Source organism: Neovison vison, chromosome 7 (genome assembly GCF_020171115.1).
Source record: "Neovison vison isolate M4711 chromosome 7, ASM_NN_V1, whole genome shotgun sequence".
NCBI classification, from domain to species: domain Eukaryota; kingdom Metazoa; phylum Chordata; class Mammalia; order Carnivora; family Mustelidae; genus Neogale; species Neogale vison.
In genome coordinates, this window is record NC_058097.1 from 191,896,760 (window position 1) to 191,920,023 (window position 23,264).

The following is a 23,264-nucleotide window of genomic DNA, read 5'->3' on the forward strand; positions in this document are numbered from 1 at the left end:
AAGGAGTGCTGCTTTGCACACCCAACTTTATGGCTCTATGAATCAGAAAACACCAAGTTCATGATGAGCAATTCTTGTTTCACAGAAATTTAATGGCCCATGTTAAGTGTTTAGTCCCTGCTAAGGCCTGGTTGCAGGGCAAGAGCAATTTCTCAAAAAGGGAGTAGTTATCTGTAGAGGATGGCAGCACTTTGCTCCAAAATCCTGAGGGCCTGCACTGCATTTCATATATGGAGAACTGCCAAATACCCGAACAACATTCCTTTCTTCCACTGATGCATGAAATAGTATAAGACGTGCAGAATCCTAACAGCCATGTGGATTAGAAGCTTGGGCCACAGTCTGGACCTGTGGCAGAAACTTTTCCTTTTTCTGAGCTCCACACAAACTAGCAACTTCTTGAGTTACTTGATAAATAGACCACAGTAAAACACCCAAATGAAGAACACATTGCTTCCCCAATCCAAAGGAGCCCATTGGGTATTGTGCATCTTTTGGTGTTGGAGAGGATAGATGGACCAAGATAGGGATGTATTTATCCCTTCACCTTAAAAGGGATATATTTTGTTTTGCTTTATTTAAGTTAGTTCACATTGAGTATATTATTAATTTGGGGGTAGAATTTAGTGATTCATCAGTCGCATATAACACCCAGGTCTCATTACATGAAGCGTCCTCCTTAATGTCCATTATCCAATTACCCTATCACCCTACCTACCTCCCTTTCAGTAATTCTGTTTTGTTCACTATTGTTAGATATGTCTTGTAGTTCGTCTGCCTCTGTTTTTATCCTATTGTGTTTTTCCTTCAAAAGTAATATCTTTTTTTTTTAAGATTTTATTTATTTGACAGAGAGAGAGATCATAAGTAGGCAGAGGCAGGCAGAGTGAGAGGGGGAAGCAGGGTCCCCACTGAGCAGAGAGTCCAATGTGGGGCTTGATCCCAGGACCCTGAGATTATGACCTGAGCCGAAGGCAGAGGCTTAACCCACTAAGCCATGAAGGTGCCCCTCAAAGGTGAATCTTGATATGCTCCATACTCTGGGCCACTGGAAAATTCACTGAATTTAAGTCCCCTGAGTTTTAATTGTGTTTAGTTTCCCTCCTCTGACAGACATGTGTTACCAATAAATCTAGAGTAGTTAAGTCTTGATCACTCAATCCACTCAACATGATGTCATCAATTTAATGGACGACTGTGGATAGCTCGTAGAATAAATGACAATCAAGGTCCTCATGAACTAAATTATAATATAGTGCTATAGTGTTGACACATCCTGAGGTAGGGCACGGAAGGCATATTGCTGGCCTTGTAAGCTGAAATCAAACTATTTCTAATGGTCCTTACTGACAGGGAGAGAAGAAACAATTAGTGAAATCACTTGCTGAATATCAGGTATCTGAGAATCTGTTAATTTGTTCATTAAGGAAAACACATCTGGTACAGCAGGTGTAATTTAGTGGACTCTCCACTTGGTTAAGCCTACAAGTATCCATTCTCATTCTCCAAGATCCATCTAACTCCTGCACAGACCAAATAAGTGGGGTAAATGTGTATGTTGTGGGAATCACCACCTCTTTATATTTCAGGTCCTTAATGGTGGCTCTAATCTCTGCGATTCCCCCAGGGATGTGCTTCACTTTTGGTTTGTTCTTTTCTTACATAGAGGAAGTTCAAGAGGCTTCCACTTTGCTTTTCACCATAATAGCCCTCTGTCCACATGCCAGGGAACGAATGTGAGGATTCTGAAACTTGCAGTTTGTTTACTCAGATTAAAGATTCTGGAACTGGGGAAGTGACCATAGGATGAGTTCAGTGACCCAATGGCTCCAGTGCAAAGTAACCCTGAGCTAAAACTCCAGTGACACCCTGTCCTCTGTAAACTGCTGCTCTGTCTGGTGAATCACACTGTTGTTTTGGGTTTTCTGGAATCAATTTCAGGTCAAAGACAGTGTCCAGACATTCCTGAAAGGTCTGATTATTTTCTTTTCTCCAATTCACAATTGGACTGATAAAAGGTCATAGGACTATTGTGGAGAAGGCTGAGGAAAAGATTATTGTAAGACATTTTTAGCAATGTCCTAGGGTCCTTCCTCAGGAGGACAAAATATCCCCTTTATTCAAGGAATTTTGAGTTTATAAATTGGTTCCAGTCTGGGAATTAATTGCAAAGCTATGAAACACTGCTTTATTATTAAGTTAGACTTCTGTTTATTTAACCTAGACCTTTTTAACTATCCCAGATCAAGTAAGACTTGAATAAGCTTCTTCTCTATTTGACATCTAAGAACACCTTCATAAACTAGCCAACACTGTTGGTCTGCTTATATGGATTATTCTGATTTCTGTTTTGAATCTTCTGTCCTTTATGGGAAGCCTGTTCACCTTGACTTAAAGGTTGTTGAGTGCTACCACTTGGCCACTATTATCTAGAATCAAATACCTCTCACTGCATTGGGATTTTGCCGTTTAGGTATACTAAAGATCTGGTCTACAGAAAGTAGTGATTATAGAGGTTTTCAAGGATGCTGGGACTGGTCTAACAAATTTATTTCTCGGGGCCATATGGAACATATGTCTTCTGGATCCTCCAAGAGGGATTAAGTAGATCTTAAATGACAAATCCATTCTAACATTCCAATCTCCTTATGGCTTTAAATCTCTCCCTTTCTGTTAAACCAAGGAGATTGGCATTTCTAATTTGATTACTGTGGACCACCTTTTGTTTCACACTTCAGCCACCAAGTAGAAAAATCGTTAGCTTTTTCTCATTTCCCAGCTGCAACTTTAAATCAAAAATCTCTTCTTAGTGAACCTATGTAAAGAAATCTGGCTGGATTGATTTTATGTTTCTTCCATCATTATTTTACATCTATCTTTATAAATTATAAAACTCAGGTAGTTATTCTGTGTCGCCCTTGGCCCGCAAGAACGACAACCAGCCTGGCATGGTGTTAATGCTTCGTCTCTTTATTTCGACAACTTTCTTAGCTTATATGTGTCAGGGTGACCAATAAGGGGCCAAACAATGGGGAGAGCCAATGAGAGTCCTGTTATTATACTGATTAAATTTGAAACAGCCAATGACTATGTCCTCCTTCAGGTGGGCTTCACCAGAAAGTTCGGTGTTTACTTGCAGCATATTTTGCTGGCAGTGAGCCAAGCGCCATCTTGTAATGGCGGGGACTTTCCCGGCCGGAGGCGGTCCCCGACAATTCTGGAGTGTAATGTGATTCTCATGGGTAACACTGGGTATATCACTTCTTTTTTAAATTTCTTTTCAGCATAACAGTATTCATTGTTTTTGCACCACACCCAGTGCTCCACGCAATACGTGCCCTCCTTAATACCCACCACCTGGCTCCCCCGACCTCCCACCCCCCCGCCCCTTCAAAACCCTCAGGTTGTTTTTCAGAGTCCATAGACTCTCATGGTTCACCTCCCCTTCCAATTTTCTTCAACTCCCTTCTCCTCTCCATCTCCCCATGTCCTCCATGCTATTTGTTATGCTCCACAAATAAGTGAAACCATATGATAATTGACTCTCTCTGCTTGACTTATTTCATTGAGCATAATCTCTCCCAGTCCCGTCCATGTTGCTACAAAAGTTGGGTTTTCATCCTTTCTTTTTTTTTTTTTTTCCAATTTATTTATTTTCAGAAAAACAGTATTCATTATTTTTTCACCACACCCAGTGCTCCATGCAAGCCGTGCCCTCTATAATACCCACAACCTGGTACCCCAACCTCCCACACCCCCGCCACTTCAAACCCATCAGATTGTTTTTCAGAGTCCATAGTCTCTCATGATTCACCTCCCCTTCCAATTTACCCCAACTCCCTTCTCCTCTCTAACACCCCTTTTCCTCCATGATATTTGTTATGCTCCACAAATAAGTGAAGCCATATGATAATTGACTCTCTCTGCTTGACTTATTTCACTTAGCATAATCTCTTCCAGTCCTGTCCATGTTGCTACAAAAGTTGGGTATTCATCCTTTCTGATGGAGGCATAATACTCCATAGTGTATATGGACCACATCTTCCTTATCCATTCGTCCGTTGAAGGGCATCTTGGTTCTTTCCATAGTTTGGCGACCGTGGCCATTGTTGCTATAAACATTGGGGTACAGATGGCCCTTCTTTTCACTACATCTGTATCTTTGGGTTAAATACCCAGGAGTGCAATTTCAGGGTCCATTACTTTTCTTTGCTGAAGATTATTGTCTCTCTCACCAACTTCTGACTTTCAAGTGCAGTGTATTTTCCTTTAATGTGATTGTTTAATTTTGGGGAATAAATTCATCTTATTGTAGTTTACTTTTCAGTCACCTTCCTAACTTCTATTTTTTTGTTCTGTATACTTTTGAGCTAATGAAGTAGATTCTTTTGGTCTATTATTCAATTTTCTCTTCTTCTTAACAGCTTTTTAAATAATAGATTCTATTTTCTTCAGCAGTTTCAGGTTCATAGGGAAGTTGAGCAGAGGCTATGGAAATTTCCTTTATCTCCTCTGATTACAAAATAGGCAGAGGAACTGGATAGATATTTTCCAAATACATATAAATTGCCAACAGCACGTCAAAAGTAGCTCAACATCACTTGTCATGAGAGAAATGTAAATCAAAATCATAATATCACTTCACTTCTGTTAGAATGACCAGTATTGAGAAGACAAGAGATAAGGAATGTTGGTGAAGATGTGAAGAAAAAGGATCCAATGTGTACTATTGATGGGTATGTGAATTGGTATAGTCATTATGGAGAAAAGTACAAAGTTTCTTCAAAAATATTAAAATAGTACTACCTTCCATTAGCGTACTCTTGGGAATATATCTAAAGGATCTCAAATCATGATTGTGTAGGGCTTTATGAATTCTCAGTTTCATTGCATCATATTTATAATAGCCAAGGAGTGGATACAACCTCATCCTTGACTGATGAACCAATATAGGAAATGTGGGACATACTTTATTCAGACTTTAAATGGAGGAAAATTCTGGGGCGCCTGGGTGGTTCAGTGGGTTAAAGCCTCTGCCTTCAGCTCAGGTCATGATCCCAGGGTCCTAGGATTGAACCCCACATCTGGCTCTCTGCTCTGTGGGGAGCCTGCTTCCTCCTCTCTCTCTGCCTGTCTCTCTTCTTACTTGTGATCTCTGTCCAATAAATAAATAAAATCGTTAAAAAATAAATAAATAGAGGAAAATTCTTCCATTGGCAACAACATAGATGGAGCTGGAAAAATTGATGTTAAGTGAAACAAGCAAGAATAGAAAAAGAAATATTGCATGATCTCACTTATATGTGGAAATGATAAAGTTCAATTCACAGAAGTAGAGAATAGAATAGTGGTTACCAGGGGCTAGGTATTGGAGGAAATGGAGAGATGTTGGCCCAAGGGTGCATGGTTTCAGCTATGTAGAATGAAGAAGTTCTAGGCATTTAATATATAGCATGGTCACTATACTTAATACCATAACCTATACTTAAAATTGCAAAAAAGGAGAGATCTAAATTAGAACTTCTTACAAACACACACACACACACACACACATGCATACACAATGTTAAGTATATAGAAAAGATAGATGTCTTAATTAGATTGTGATGATCATATATCTATAAAAGCCATGAAGGTGCCCCTCAAAGGTGAATCTTGATATGCTCCATACTCTGTATATATATATACACACACACACACATACACACATACTTTTACTATATCAACATGCCAACTTTGGGACACTAGTGCAGTCACTAAGCTTCATAACATCCCCAAAAGCAAAAAGTAATGAGAACACTGAAAACATGATATCTTAATGAATTTATTTTAAAATAATCTTTGGGTGAAACTATTGGTATTGAAAATGTTTTTCAGGTAAACAATGAAGAACAGCATTAAAATTAAATGGAATCTTGTCTCAGTTACTAAGGATGTGGTGAACTTGAATACACTGATATCAATGATTTTATTTATTTATCAGTTTTTATATAAATTTCTGTTAGTTAATATACATTGTGATAAGAATTCCAGGTGTACAGATGAGTCATTCAATACTTACCACACCCAGTGCTCATCACAATTATACTCCTCTATCCTTATTTTATATTTAACTCATTGTCCTACCCACCCCACTCTCTGGTAACCATCAGTTTGTTCTCTATAGTTAAGAATCCCTTTCTTGATTTGTCCCTCCTCTCTGTTTTTCCCTATACTGATTTATTTAGTTTTTTTTTTTTTTTCACATGAGTGAAATCATATGGTATTTGTCTTTCTCTGACTGAATTGTTTCACTTAGCATAATACTCTGTGGCTCCATTCTTGTCATGAAAAATGCAAGATCTCATTTCTCATTCTTGTTTATGAATAATATTCCATTATGTATTTGTGTGTGTGTATATATACACACCCATATATTTGTGTGTGTAAATACATAAGCATTTGTGTGTGTGTATATCTACACACACACAAATACATAAGTCATCTTTATCCAATTCATCATTCTATGGTTACTTGGACTATTTCCATAATTTGGCTACAGTAGATAATGCTGTTATAAACATTGGGTTGCATGTATCACACTGATTTCAGTGAATCTAAACTTTGGCCTGCTCTAATTCAAAGTATGACTGCTAATCTGCTCTGCTCGCTTCAAAATTTTATTGCCAGTTCTAGCATCACAATATACACTACACTTTTACTAGGAAAGAACAGAGAAAGGAAGCAGCTTCCTGCTGCAAAAGTAGGGTCTCTCTAACTCCATTAACTAGAGACAAGTATAGTGAGTATTTCTGAATGCCTCTTATACTTTCTTTTATTTAACTGATACCACCCATATTTAAATGAAATAATATACACCTTTTTTCCCTTTAAAATAAGTTTTACCTTCTGGTACTTCAATCTCAGTATATGTTTTATCTATGCTGTATTGCAAATCTTATTTAGTCTTGACAGCATATATTGTTTTGTTCTTTCCCTCTTAGATCTGTAGAAGTCTCTTGTTTTAGCCCCTATTTACCAATTATGTAGATTAGCTGAATATCTCCAGGACTTTGTAATACTACATTTAAAAATCTCAGGGTCACCTGTGTGGCTCAGTGGGTTAAAGCCTCTGCCTTCGGCTCAGGTCATGATCCCAGAATCCTGGGATCGAGTCCCGCATCGGGATCTCTGTTCGGCGGGGAGCCTGCTTCTCCCTCTCTCTCTGCCTGCCTCTCTGCCTACTTGTGATCTCTGTCTGTCAAATAAATGAACAAAATCTTAATAAATAAATAAATAAAATAAAAATCTCATATATAATGCCTTAGTTATCTCAATAGTCAAAGAAAACAATGAGAAAAAATTATTTAAGAAAAAAATACATATATGTATGTGTATGTGTGTGTGTGTACACACTCATACATATGTATATGCTCTTTTGGCCTTTGATTTGCTAGAATGGAACTTTTTAAAGATAAACTGATGATACAGTGAAAAGAATTCTTGCCACACAATGTTAATTCATTTGATCTGAATGTGTTCAAGACAAAGCAAGACACCTTATTTGAAATGTGCTATAGAGACAATTAAAAGTCATAGTAAACAGACTATTATTTATGGATGCTCAGAGTTTGAACAGTTGTGATTGCAAAAATATCTTTCTCCTTATCAAACTAGAGGGTAGACTTAGATGTGAGAAGTACTTCATTATCACCAGTTATTCATGATAGTGTGTCATTATCACCAATACCAGAATTGAGCTCTCAGGAAAGGTAAGAACCAGGCTAGCATTATGAGGGAAACCACTAGTTTGAGGGCAGAAGTACAGAGAAAAGTAAGGAAATTAGGTGCACTACATTAGATTGCATTGGGCAAGTCAAGATATACACTACCCTATGTGATATCTGCACAGAATAAGTAATCAACCAAAGTCCTCAATTCATCTTTTGCATTCAGATGTAATTTTGATATGCCATATCATTCTCATGGCATTTTTCACTTCTGCATTCCTCAGTGTGTAGATGAATGGGTTGAGAAAAGGTGTCCCAATAGTATAAAATACAGTCACCATCTTGTCCATGGGGAAAGTGGTTGCAGGGCGTGTATATATGAATATACATGGAACAAAGAATAACACTACTACTATGATATGAGAAGTGCAAGTAGAGAGAGCTTTTTTCCTTCCTTCTGCACTGTGGTTTCGCAGTGAATGCAAGATGATAATGTATGAGATTATCAGAATCACAAAACCACTTGTGGTAATGGCCCCACTGTTAGACACCATCAACAGGTTGATCTCATATGTATCCATGCAAGCAAGTTCCATCAAGGGCTGCAAATCACAGCAGTAATGATCAATGAAATTGGGTCCACAGAAAGGCATTCTCAAGGCCAGGATAATCTGGGTTGTAGAATGGATGAAAGCCCCAATCCATGCAATAATAATCAAGATGTTGCAGACTTGCTGGCTCATTATGGTTGGATAATGTAAGGGCTTGCAAATGGCCACATAGCGATCAGCAGCCATGAGGACGAGCACAAAGATCTCCATGCCACCAAAGAAATGTAGTGCAAAGACTTGAGTCATGCACTCATTGTAAGTTATGATTCTTTTTGCAGAGAGTGAATCCGCAATTAGTCTAGGAGCTATGGAGGTTGAAAAGCAGGCATCAGCAAAGGACAAATAAAATAGGAAAAAGTACATGGGGCTCCTAAGTGTCCGGCTGGACTTGATGGTCACAATAATAAGCAAATTCCCTACCATTGTTCCCAGATAAAAAATGAAGACGATTACAAATACCATTTTCTGTCTCATAGGATCTTCAGTCAATCCTAATAGTATGAATTCAGTTACACTGTTGTTTTGCTGCATAATTTCAGGCAACATGCAACATGGAGAAAGCATTGGTTAGAAATGATTAATCTGCAAAGAAAGAAATATTATGAAATGATTACTTAATTTGGAGATCAAATCCATATGCTTGATCATGGATGCACCACTTACCAGTGTGTAATCCTTTACCTTCTGTGTCATTTTCTTCTGAATAAAGAGGAAATCATATTATCTCTTCACAATCTATTCAGCTGATTATTAATGGAAGCAATGAAAAATATCAATAATGAAAGAGTACCTGATTCTTCAGGCACAATAAATATTAACCTAGGGGATTTTGTGTGAGAGGGCATCTTTCTGAAGTGAATGTCTTTCTTTAACATAAAAAGAGAGAGAGAGAGAGAGAGAGAGAGAGAACAAGAGAAAAACAAACAATATTTTAACAGTAAACTTTCAGTCAATTGGTAAACTCCATTGTGAAACTTGGTGTTGTAGCTTGAGTCTTTATTTCCTATTCTTTTAACTCTCAATAATTTCTAGTTGCTTAGAGTTCTAAATTCAGCTTCTATCATAATATTTTGTACTTTTGAAATTATACTATGTTGCCCAAAGTTAAATTCTTCACCTCATTCACTATTTTATTTGTTTTTTTTTTCAGCATATTTTGTTAAAACATAAGGATCGACTGAGATTGCAATATAGGATAAATACAGAACATATGACATAAATCAAAGTGTTCTTTCAAATTTTATGTTATTTTAAGCACCAAGGACTTAGAATTCTTGGAATCTATGTTTTGAGTGACCCATACCTGGATTAAGAGAAGATAGATAGAGGAAGGGAATGAATATTTATTTATATATACCAAACAGTGGAAAAATCCTTATCTGTCCTCATCATATGTATTTACCATATTGTAGCACAATACCAAAAAATGCCAAATCATTTAAGGAGATATGCAACATGTATCCACACAGAAGCACAATTTTCTCAAATGCAAATGACTTTCAGAGATCACTCTTTAAGAAAAGAGTATGTAGGGTGCCTGTGTGGCTCAATCAGTTTAACATCCCATTCTTGATTTCCACTCAGGTTGTGATCTCAGGTTTGTGGGATTGAGTCCCATTCTAGGCTCCGCATTGGTCATGGAGCCTGCTTAAAATTCTATCTTTCCATCTCCCTCTTTTCCCCTTTCCCTGCTCAGGCTCTCCTCTCTCTATAAATAAATAAACAAAATCTTTTTTAAAAAGTGCAAACAAAAATGGGGTAAAGAACTGACTTCAAGAGCAACTCTTCTTATTAAACATTATTTGACAGTATAATCATATTCATTCACAGAAAAATACATTCAGATTTAAATTCCAGTTAAATATCTTTTCACCTATCAGATTAACAGTGGCCTTTTTGATAAATGCCTATTAACAAACAATGCTAAAACTGATGTGGTAAACAACTGATGCCACACATCCTTAGTAGGGTCTTAAAAGGATGCAGTCTCTCAGGGAGTGATATTCGGCATGATGATATTTCAACAGCGCATAGACACAGGACTGGTGTTTCCATTTGCTGCAAGTAATTTCAGTCACAGGCACAAAGACAATCACAACAACCCTTTCCAAGTAGGCAAAAATTACGAAACAACTGCAAGCCCATCAAAAAGGAAGCTAAATGAATGAGGGATGGTATTTTATGTAATTATCAATAAAAATGAAGAGGCTCTTTACACAAATAGTTTTTAATATACGTTGGAAAGTGATAGAGTTCAGGACTGTATGTGGAGGATGGTAATATTTTCTTTCACATCATAATAATGTATATCACACACATGGACTCATTTCAATTAATTGTATTTAAGATAGTAACAAAATAGCATAATATTTGTGACTTGGTGTGGGAGGATTGATTCCTCAATTCACAATTTGGAGGAGGACTTACCTTTTAAAACATTTCCTTTGGTCACTGAAAATATATCATAATGATGCTGCATTAAAAATAAAGCTTTTAGAAACCTCTTTGTAGATGGTTTGCTAATCACATTGGCATATTGCTACTTTATAACAACTGTCTTTGGACAAAGGCTGCAGGGACAGTAAGATTCCCAGGGCCAGAGTAAGATTTAAATGTCTGTGTCACAGGGTGAGTCAGCTGTAGAGTCAGTTCTGGACTCAGCTCTTAACCATATCGTATCCCAACCACACTGCCATTCACTACAGGTTCCCTTGCATTCTTAGGGGTTTGCCAGATATGCGTTTTGTCCAACTCTTTAGCAAATGGGAATGAAAACTTGTTTGTGGTTTTTAACAGTCAGTTACTATAAAAAGATATCTAATATCTATCCAATTGTCAGTCCATCCATTATCTATTATCATCAATTATCTATCTGATAGAGTTATAGACTGAACTAATTGTATAGTTAACATAATAATAGATATAAGCATGACATACATTTGAATGAAGCAAAATAAGGAAGGCAGATTTTATTCACACCTGTTCACTTCTGAATTTAAACATCTAGAGAAAATACATATTTAATAATAAATATTCATAAAGTAAATGAAAGAATTAAGAGAATTTCCTATTATTAGGATACAATTGTTTGGTCCTATTCAATACTCAGTTACTACTGAAAAGGGAAGCCTACTCCATCCAAAATAAAATCTTCATCTCCATGGAGCATTTCCTGGAACACTCAGATATTATTTCTATTTGCTTATCTCTCCACCAGGAGCTGTTGTGCATTTATCTTATTCTGTCTTCTCAGTTTCTATTATAATCTACTTCTAGAAAACCCCTAAAACTTTCTATCCTTCCACAAATGCCTTCTATGTGCTAGATGAACACTGTGACATTGATCAGATAATTTTTCTGAGTATTAAATAAAGTCACGTTAATCCCCAACACAAATCTTACCAGTTTTAAGAGCTTATACAAACATTAGAATTTAGAGTAATTTTTTCTTCTCAAGGTAATTTAGCCTCTATTAGTTCAAATGAGAAAAAAAAAATAAATGTTTCTAAAATCCTGTCTGATCTTTTTATATGTCACTGAGGCTTAGGTTATTGCCTGCATACCAGAAGACAAAGTCTGTCCTGGATTCATCCGACACTTTCTGAAACCCACTCTCACATGTAATTTTGACTGCGAAATGCTCCTCTTTTGCCTTTCCTGCACTAGTATTTAAACACGAATGATGCAAAATATAGGAGTCTGGGGAAGGTCATTCCCTGAGGTCTCCCTTCCCTTTTAGTTAAGAAGTATGATCTAGATGTAATGAAGAAGATAATTTTCAATATTTATTTTTAGATTACGGGGAAAAGGTAATCTCTTCTTTCAATTAATGGGGTTTATTTGGACCATAAATGATGACTTTTGGCTAGAATAAAAAAAAAACCCAAAAAACAAAAAATAAAAACAAAAATCAGTGATTATCTAATGATCTATGACCAGGACATGGTTCCAGACACCATTATCCAAAAATGAATTAAGACTTCTTAAATAGCTGACTCTAGCTTGGGGGCATAAAATATACAAGATGAACTGGAGTATCTTGTAATGTTAGAAGGTAAGGAAGTGCTAACACCTACCCACACACACACAGAGATACACACACACAAAAAGATTTATTGAAAAGAATTGACTTTCATGTATATGGAGCTGGCAAATGCAAAACTGCATGCTCTATGTCCCATTTTGAGTCTAAAGACCAGAAACTGCTATAAACCAGTAAAATCAATGTCCCGGTTCAGGTCCATAGAGAGGAGGCTCCTTTCATCAGGGAGAGTTAATGTGTCAGAGTGAAAATTATCAGACAAGAAGAGCTGATGGGGGACGCCTGGGTGGCTCAGTTGGTTGGACGACTGCCTTCGGCTCAGGGCGTGATCCTGGAGTCCCGGGATCGAGTCCCACATCGGGCTCCCAGCTCCATGGGGAGTCTGCTTCACTCTCTGACCTTCTCCTCGCTCATGCTCTCTCTCACTGTCTCTCTCTCTCAAATAAATAAATAAAATCTTTAAAAAAAAAAAAAAGAAGAAGAAGAGCTGATGGTTCAGTTTGAAGGCTATCAGGCAGGCGAATTCCGTCTTACTGAGGGGACATTAGCCTTTTGTAATTTTCAGGCCTTCATTTAGTTAGATGAGAACCCTACTTTAGTGAGATTAATCTACTTTATTCAGTCTACCCATTCAAAAGTTAATATCATCCAGGAAAAATATCATAGTCACAAACCAAAACAATAGTTGAACAAGTATTTGAGTACCCTGTGGCCCAGGCAAGTTAACATATAAAATCAACAAATGCAAATCCATTGTTTATCCACTAGTACCTATACTCATCTCCTAAATCCATACTTGCTCTCCAAAAAAAAAAACAAAAACCAAAAAAACAAAACACAAGGTCATAATACCACCTAACATCACACAACTATCCTGTTTAGAACTGAAAATGACCTAGAACCTCCAAAGTAAGGGGAGGTAAATTTTGGGGGGTGATTTTTACTTTCCCCTTAATATTCAGTAACTTCAATATTATGGTGGAAAACAAAAATACTAAAATGCCGTGGTGGAAATTCAATATATATTTAGTTTCATAGTAAGGTAATAAGAAAGGGAAGAAAACAAAGATATTTGCTTTATATATTTTCAAGCACACAAACACATCCATAATATAAGGAGTAAATACAATAATTACGGTCTTCATTTTATAAGAATCACATGCTTAATTTATAATTTCTTCTGTTACTTTTTCTATACTCAATGTGTCTTCAGCAAGCACAGATGCTGCTCATGGTTCTCAAGCTGGTGGGGTGACACAAACCTTCATTACTGAAGCATCTGGGTCCTTAGTAGTTCTGCCTGGATTGTGTTGTTGTAGTTTTTTATTGACCATACTCACAGACTATGATGATACTAAGAGTGATCCTATGGGATCTCCTGTATTCTAGATATACTATTTCTTATCTCCATTCTGGAGTAGTTGTCCAATTTCCCCTTTGTTGCCAGGATCAATCACCCCAAACAGAACAGTAATTTACATCTTTGCCTATAGATTCAAAGACGTGAGCATGAGCTGCCAAAAGTGGTCAAGCAGCAGTCTTAACACTGTTAAATAGAATCTTGTTATGTCTCTTGCTGGAAGCACTTCTCCCTTTGGATTAAAGACCTCAAAGCAAGGGGCACCTGGGTGGCTCAGTGGGTTAAAGCCTCTGCCTTCAGCTCGGGTCATGATCCTAGAGTCCTGGGATCGAGCCCCGCATCAGGCTTTCTGCTCTGCGGGGAGTCTGCTTTCCCCCTCTCTCTCTGCCTGCCTCTCTGCAAACTTGTGATCTCTGTCAAATAAATAAATAAAATCTTAAAAAAAGAAAAAAAATAAAGACCTCAAAGCAAGAAGAGCATAAGTAAGAGGGAACAGGAAGCAAAAAATTTGCTAGTGGGTCACTAAGGGTAAAAATGTGTAATGCCTCACCCTTTTCTATCCTTTGATTACAAGACCTGGCAATGGGAGGAATAACATGTCATGGATGTTCATTCAGAGCATATGTCTTTCCAGAGAACTGAAGACTCTTGCTCCAAACCTAGAAGGTATTGTTACCTGGCATGTACTATAACTAATTCTGCAAAGGATTTTTCCACCATTTTATCAGGACAATTCTTCAACGGGGTGAGAAATGTAGTAAGACCAGTGAATTCCATTAGCATGGATCCCATTCTAGCACTTTATTTGTTGTGAAGTGAGAATGTTTGATCACAAGCAATGCTGTGTAAAATGACATAAATGTGGGTAAAAAATTCTCTAAGTCTATGGACGGTAGCTTTGGTAGAAGCATTGCATGCAGGGGATGTAAATCCATATCCAAAGGATGTGTTTAGGCAGTAAGAACAAAACACTGCCCTTCCATGATGGAAGCAGTCCAGTGAATTCAATCTGCAACCAGGTTGATCATACCAGGGAATGCTGCCATATTACAGACTTCATGTTACATTTCCTACTGGAAGATTTGGCACATAGCAGTGGTCATGGCCAGGCTAGCTTTGGTGGGTGAAAGTCCATGTTGTTGAGCTCATGGACAACCTCCTCGCTGCTACCATGACCACTTTGTTCATGGGTCCAGTGTACAATGATGGGAGTGGTTGGGGAGAGAGGCTAACTGTATGCACAAAATGGATCATCCTGTCCACTTGATATTAAAATCATTCTCTGGGGTACCTGGGTGGCCCAGTCATTGTTTGCCTTTGGCTCAGGTCATGATCCCAGGGTCCTGGGATCTAGACCTGCTTTGGGCTCCTTGTTCAGTGGGGAGCCTGTTCCTCCCTCTCCCACTCCTCCTGCTTGTGTTCCTGCTCTTGCTGAGTGCTATATTCTGTTAAATAAATAAATAACCTGTTTTTGTTTGTTTGTTTGTTTGTTTTCTTTGTTTTTTATTGGCTCCTGCTTGTTCCTGGGATGATGGGCGTATCCTATAATTTCATTCTGGAGGAAATGTACAGAAATGATGGGGCTCTGAGTTCTGAGCTGTTAGTAGTGCAGACCTATAGCAGCTTGGGCATTGGAGGATTGAAGGGAAACTGAACTGGACACAGCAATGCCCATCATGTTCTGTATCCTCTCTGGCATCACCATTCTTCAGGCCTCCATCCTTTCACATCCAAATCATTTCAGTAACATCCTGACACCACTCTTGCTCCCTTCAGACAACTTCCCACCCTGATAACCCATTCAGTTATCATCTCAAACTCAAATCATACTGCATCATTCACTGTTTCAAAGGTCCTCACAAAGTTTGTCCCATGATATTTAGCAATAAACTTTAACATGATTATGAGACCCATGTTCCTTTCATTCCAGGTTCATATCCTGCTGTGTACCTTTTATAAGTTCATTGTGTAGTACACTGCCTGGCTTATGGTGAGACTTCAGTAAATACTTGTTGATTGAATAGATGGATTAACAACCATAGTCACACTGCTTTCATGAGGTTTCCTGCATACTGATTTTCACACCCTGGACTTTGTTATGTATTCTCTCATGTAGGAATGCTCCTACTCTAACTGATGTGAACATACTCATACTGCTGACTTGATTTCAAGCTCCAGGTTCCATGTTGCATGTCCTTTCATCTTGCAACCTTTCCTGACCCTTGTTCTTTGTTGTGTATCCCTCAAACATGCTTTCATAGCACCCAGTGAATTGCAACCTTTCCTGACCCTTGTTCTTTGTTGTGTATCCCTCAAACATGCTTTCATAGCACCCAGTGAAGCCACTATGTTAACATTTATAACATGGTGTTGTCATTTTCTGCTCTCCTCTGGATATCTCTCAGTATATCCAACGCTCTGTGAAGGCAAGACCCAGGTTCTTCTCTATTCACTTTCAAAACCCCAGCCACCATCGATGTGTCTGATACATTCTTTGGGGTCACAAAATTTCTGTTGATTAATGAGTGAGGAATGGAAGGAATAAATGAAATATATTTAACCTGAAGTTGTTTTGTGTGTAGATGGATCTGCATATTTTTTAAAAAATACTTTTTAATAACGAAATGTTACCAAAAACTAAACTAATTAAGAGAGAATATGAACAGCTCCCATCATATGATGAAATCTTGCTGAGAGGAGGAAGAGTATCAAAGTAAGCTATTTGCTCCTTTACAGAGAATTTCTGCTTTAATTCTTTCTCATCACACATTTTAAGCAGGAGTTAAAGCAAATTGTGGTTTCTCATAGAGAATTCTCAGAGTTTGAATCAGGTAAAATATAAAAAACAAACATAACTACACCATAGTATTTTTTTTCTCTACATTTTATTGACTTTATCTATCTTCCTTTATACTTTTATTTTTTATCCAACATTTATCATGCACCAGACATTGTACTGCTTGTAGAAACTATTGTTAATTGTCAGGCAATAAGTTTATGGACTATAAATGTATATTAAAAAATAGAAATTAAAATAGAAATTACTATCTGACATTGAAATAATATTTCCTTTGAGGCACTGCATTTTCTAATGGCTTATTAGCGTACTGTTTAACCGTAAAAAGTTTAACAGACAGATGAAACCACTGTTGGCAGCAACAAAGAGCCCTAGAGTGTGGGTATCAGTGCAGGCAAGATTGAGAAAAGGGTTCAGATCACACATAAAGTGATCTATGACATTAGGGCTACAGAAGGGTAAAGGGATGATAAAGAAGATTTGTATGGTTGCATGTAGGTGACATGAAAAATACAAAATGATTCTGAAGCCTACAAGGAAATTTGAAAACATGATATAATATTCTTCACCTACCCCTTAAGGGTTCAGTGGGCCATTGCTTTTATATTCTTAAAGTAATTATATACCACAATATTATAGTGGACATATTATAAACTAGGGTAAATAAAATTGAGCAAGTTGTTAATGAAATGGCCATAGAATTTAGTTATAGGAAATTAATTAATTTACATATAATATATAATTATATATAACTACATATAATTCTGATATATAATACATGCATATTCATGTGTATGTATGCTATATATAATATGGATATAATATAATATCTTATATTTTATATTATATATATGTGGTATCAGACAAATCCTTAGTTCAATAAATGATATCTATTATAATCATCTTTGTATCATCATTATCTGGCACTGTACCACAGCATTTAAGAGCATGTCTTGAGAAATCAGGTAGAACCTGATTACTGACTCTTCAGTCTACTTTTTGATACTTTCCCCTTTCTGTTTCCTCACCTATAAAAATGGGGATAATGGTAGTACCTCCCTCTTTTGATTGTTATAAAGATAGCTGCTCAATACCAATATATTTTTATTTTTTTTAATTTTTATTTTTTTATTTATTTTTTTCCAATTACTTATTTTCAGAAAAACAGTATTCATTATTTTTTCATCACACCCAGTGCTCCATGCAAGCTGTGCCCTCTATAATACCCACCACCTGGTACCCCAACCTCCCACCCCCCCGCCACTTCAAACCCATCAGATTGTTTTTCAGAGTCCATAGTCTCTCATGGTTCATCTCCCCTTCCAATTTACCCAAAAGCACATCTTATGATGACAGATTAGGGATCTATACATATGCATGAAGATAGTAAAACAAAGCCCCAATTTCATAGAATTGCCCAAATATGCAAAGAGTGATCCTGAGTCAGTGTTATTTTTTATTTTCTTGAACTCATTTCTGTTCTTTTCAATGCAAAATCTTTGATCCATAGCAGTTTTTTTTTTTTTTTCATTTTATAGGTATCCCTGGTCAAGATCATCCAAAATGTCCTTCTGATCTTTGTTTGAGTTGAATCGATATGGAGATCCAGGCACATTTATTTGTTACCTAAAATAGATTTCCTACTACACAATTTCCTAATGGCATTTTTCATCTGGTCATTTCTCAAGGTATAGATTAAAGGATTTAACATGGGCGTTATTGTAGTATAGAACAAAGCAACTGCTTTATCAATAGATAAAGTAGCTGCAGGTCTCATGTACACAAATATGCAGGGCACAAAGAATATGACAACCACTGTGATATGGGAGACACAGGTGGAGAGGGCTTTGCGCCTCGCCTCCAAGCTGTGGTTCCTTAGGGAACGCAGAATGACCACATAGGAGACCATCAAGAGGAGAAAGTTTAACAGACAGATGAAACCGCTGTTGGCAGCAACGAAGAGCCCTAGAGTGTGGGTATCAGTGCAGGCAAGATTGAGCAAAGGGTTCAGATCACACATAAAGTGATCTATGATGTTAGGGCCACAGAAGGGTAAAGGGATGATAAAGAAGATTTGTATGGTTGCATGTAGAAAGCCTCCCACCCATACCACTACCATTAGCAGGCCACACACCCGCCGATTCATTATAGTCATGTAATGCAGTGGCTTGCAGATGGCCACATAGCGGTCATAGGCCATCACAGTAAGTAGGATGACATCAGCACCTCCAAAAAAATGTTCTCCAAATATTTGGATAATACATGCATTGAATGGGATGGTCTTCTTTTCACGGAGTGATTCTATGATCAGTGTAGGGGTATTTACAGAAGAGTAGCAGGCATCAATGAAGGAGAGATAGGCCAGGAAAAAGTACATGGGGGACCCTGATAATGGGCTGGCAGTGATAGTGACCACGGTGAGCACATTTCCTACCAAAGAGATGATGTAGATAACCAAAACCACAGCAAATATGATTTTCTGCATCTTTGGATTCTCTGTGAGCCCCAGTAGAACAAACTCTGTCACGTTGTTCCTATTCTCCATCATTTCATATTATGATTAATTACGTTACCTGAAAAAGAAATACCTTTTGATTAATGTAACCTTGACTTTATTGAATTTTTTTCATCTCATAAATAGTAAATATTTAGATTCTATGGAGTTGTGGATTCTCATAAGGTTTTTGAGATAGGAGTTCTGAATTCTTGAAGATCCTCTGTGCACACATCATTTTCTGAGAACTATCTATTATCTTTAAGTGGTGATACTGGTAGCTAAGTTTGAAAAGAGTGTGTGGAAATGGGTGTCAAGGCTATGTGTATACAGCTAGGAATTGTTCCTTTATCCCTTACAAATAGGGACCCATAAAAGGTATTTGAGAATATTAGTGGAAGGATGAACAGGAGTTGGAGGAAACATGACTCTTCCTGCATGTAAGTATGGAGAACAACTTTGTGTGCCTTGATGAAGTCACCTGAGGTTCAGTAAGGGAATGCAAGCCAGTGTCAGAAAGCCCAGTATCAGATTATTTATAATAGTTGACAAAAAATATAACACACTGTTTCTTATGAGAATGTAATAAAAGTCTCCAGGAGCTACTATAAAAGAATTAGTAATACATGTTGTCAAACCCAATAACATTTTAATAGCTGATAAATATGTCTTTACTGATTGATTGTTATGTGTATGACATGAGAGTAACCTGTGTAGTTAGTATGATTTTACCCATTTTGCAAATGAAGTAATAATTGCAGAGATTGGTGTTAATAGTAATAATAATGATAGTATCAACTAAAACTTACTAGTTACTTGTTGTAACTAGTAATTCTGTTTTTACAGAAATATGGCTGTTTAATCCTCTGTACAAACTTGTGAAATAATTACCACTATTATTTTGTTCTTCTTTACATAAGAGAAAATACAAACACAGAGAAGTTAATGATCCTGCCCAAGATTAAGCAGATAATAAAAGACAGAAACAGTATTAGATCAAATTGTATTTGTTAAATTTTCCCCCCAATTTTTAATCCTTGCTCTACATTGTTATGTAATAATAAGCAATGTTAAACCAGTAATCTGCTTTTGACATAGCCATCGTAATTATAATGACTTTAATGTGATATCAGAAAATTATAGATGAGGAAATTTCATGAACATACACACACACTGGAATCCCTAGATATTAATAAAAATGCAGTGCTAGTTTCATTGAATTGAACTTTTACTTTGACTTCTAACACAGCTCCATTTTCTCCCTTCCCAACCCCTTTATAAACAATGGGTCCCCAGATTTTTCTACACAATGCTGAAAATGACTACCACAGTGGTTAAGTGTAGTGTATTGGTTTAAAAATCAGAGGGACTAGATTGGAATCTTGCTATTGAACTTGTCACTTATTTTATCCATGTTATAGTTCTTGGCAACTTAAATCTTTGCTGCCTCATCTATAAAGGGAGAATGACCATATCCATATCCCAAGTGTTATGGGAATCGATTGAGGAAACATATATTCACATACCCAACACATCACTGTGGGCACATAAGAACTTTCACCTATTTCTGTGACTGTGTATGAACCTAGGAGGTAGGGAGAATTGGTATTTGAGTTGGTATTGGAATTGGTATTTTTATTTTTTTTATAAAACCTCATCACTGATACAATTAACTAAACACAGAGCATGAGCAACAGTGACAACTCTCTCATCAGACTGTCCAAAGCATGCTTATTATGATCACCCAAAGAAAACAGGAAAATTTGTGCTCTTCTCTGATTTATAAGTATGAGATATTATGAACTTCATAATAATGTGTTACCACAACCACCTAATCGAATATGTTTCTACCTGATAGTCCCTCAAGTTTAAGATCCAACTTTCCTGATTTCTTATGTGCTTTAACTTAAATGTGTAATATATTCCTTGGGTCTTTGAGGCAATGACACTAGTATTAATCCAAAGCAAATATATTAAAAGGAAATGTATTAATCCAAATACAGAAAAACATTAAATCATGCATTAAGGTGAGGAAGAGTCATCTCCCCAATTTTACTCTTCAAGAAGCCACAGAGACGTTATCCATAGCAGTTAACTTCAGGAAGGACTGTCCCTGGTCATTGTTGGATGATTTATGAATGATGATTTATGTTATTTATTACTTATATTTATGTCTTTTCTATGTGTGAAGTGTATTTACATTGGATTTTCAGACTCGTGATAAGTTTTGAATGTTAAAGGAGTTGTCTCATGCCAAAAGAAAGCATGTGCTGGTAGAGCTGGGTCCTACAAATTGTGTTATCTCTCTAAGCCTCAACATATTCATCTGCCAAATTAGGTTAATGACACTTACCAATTATCTTTTTAAGAACTGGTTTGTGGATAAAATAGTACTGTATTTGAAAAATGTTGAAACATATCAATTACTACATATAGAACATACCAATATTTAAAATATAGATTACTACAGGGGCGCCTGGGTGGCTCAGTGGGTTAAAGCCTCTGTCTTCGGCTCAGGTCATGATCTCCGGGTCCTGGGATCGAGCCCCACATCGGGCTCTCTGCTCAGCGGGGAGCCTGCTTCCTCCTCTCTCTCTGCCTGCCTCTCTGCCTACTTGTGATTCTGTCTGTCAAATAAATAAATAAAATCTTTAAAAAATATATAGATTACTACATATAGAACATACCAATCTTTAAAATGCTCCAATGCTACTGAAAAACTTACCTTATAGACTTAGATGATCTAAATGTTGTCTATGGGTTTTCAGAAATAATTCCATCTGCAAACTGGCCTCTTCTTGGGTAGGAAACATTCAATATGAAATACATAACACACTCAGTCTATTTCCGTAATTCGATAATCAATCAGCAGTTCTTGAGGAAGTGTTTCTATCAGTCTAAAACTTTCCTTCTAGCCTAAAGCCTCAAAATTCTTCATAGAAAACCTGGGATTTGAATTTAGAATGAATTCTTCTACTACACTATGGAGAAGTGATCTCCAGATATCTCTGGTCCCATAGGCAAGAGACAAGAAACGTGGAGGAAATGCTTTCAAATGGGTCATTTCTAGCATAATGAATCTTGCTCTGGAAATGTAAATGACCCACAACAATTTTTACCTGGTACTGCATGGGTATTTAAAGAGGTTTCCAAAAAGGTTCAAGGACCTAGGCTTATAGCTGCTAGTTTTTCTCTCTGGAATTAATTATCTCCTTTGGTGGAAAGGTTTTGTTTTAGAAGCAAGTATTCTGAAGAGACATGTTTGAGAAACATCCAATTTTTAATAGGGAGTTTCTTTCCCTGTACTTGGAACTGAAATATGCAAAAATCCCCTTTCTTTTTGCGAACATTGGTTCCAAAGGAAGTCAAACATCATGTGAATAGGAAAATGGCATAATTTCAATGTGGGAACCTGTGATGTACTTAAATTGTTGACTCAGGTCCTAGAGAGAACTTCTACCTCCTTAACAATATTAAGACTTTTCTGGAAGCCTGCTATTGATTGCCTCAGAGCTAGAGCACTGAGGGCTTAAAATCAATGGAATGGCAGCCATTAAAGTTCTTGACTCCAAAAACTGTTTATCAGGTTCTATCAGTAACTCTAACAGACTCCCAATTAGTAATCTCTGGATCTCATGGTCTGGTCAGTAAGGAATACTAGGCAACATTAAAATTGGGGAGATATCAAAATGCAAGAAGAAATTTGTGATTTTAATTACAGGAATTGTTCCACACTCTTGTCACTTGGTATTGTTATTTTTCTTTTAGTCATTCATGGCATTATGTGGTAATAAATTATTGTGGTTTTAATTTGCTCTCCCTGATGATTAAGGGTATTGAACATTTTTTTCTAGTCACTGTTTGCCATTTGTATATATTTTTAAATTTTTATTTAAATTCTAGTTAGTTAACATACAGGGTAATATTAGTTTCAGGCATATAATATGGTAATTGAACACTTCTTTATAACATCTGGTGCTCATCACAAGTGCTCTCCATAATCCCCATCACTGATAAAACCCATCCACCCACTCATCTCCCTTCCAGTAAACAACACCTTGTTCTCTACAGTTAAGAGTCTGTTTCTTGGCTTGCCTCTCTATCACTCTCTCTATTCCCAACCCCCCCACCATAATGGCTTGTTTTATTTCTTAAATGCCACATATGAAGAAAATCATGTTATTTGTCTCTCTGTGACTGACTTATTTCAGTTAGTATAATACTCTCTAGCCCCATCCATATCTTTGCAAA

At 37.0% G+C, this 23,264-nt stretch overlaps 2 protein-coding genes across 2 annotated transcripts; both read right to left on the minus strand.

The window, feature by feature from the left end:
* Positions 1-7,918: 7,918 nt before the first annotated feature.
* LOC122914377 (olfactory receptor 4C11-like) lies at positions 7,919-8,851 on the minus strand. Its single transcript, XM_044260997.1, has one exon. The coding sequence runs from the start codon at positions 8,849-8,851 to the stop codon at positions 7,919-7,921; it is 933 nt and encodes a 310-aa protein (XP_044116932.1).
* A 9,226-nt stretch (positions 8,852-18,077) lies between these two features.
* On the minus strand, positions 18,078-19,067 carry LOC122914378 (olfactory receptor 4C46-like). The gene has a single exon (XM_044260998.1). It carries the CDS (start codon positions 19,065-19,067, stop codon positions 18,135-18,137), a length of 933 nt encoding a protein of 310 aa, XP_044116933.1. The 3' UTR covers positions 18,078-18,134.
* Between the last annotated feature and the right edge of the window lie 4,197 nt (positions 19,068-23,264).

Coding starts and splice junctions, on each gene's coding strand:
- LOC122914378 (XM_044260998.1), bottom strand. CDS start 19,067: ATGATGGAGAATAGGAACAACGTGACAGAGTTTGTTCTACTGGGGCTC.
- LOC122914377 (XM_044260997.1), bottom strand. CDS start 8,851: ATGCAGCAAAACAACAGTGTAACTGAATTCATACTATTAGGATTGACT.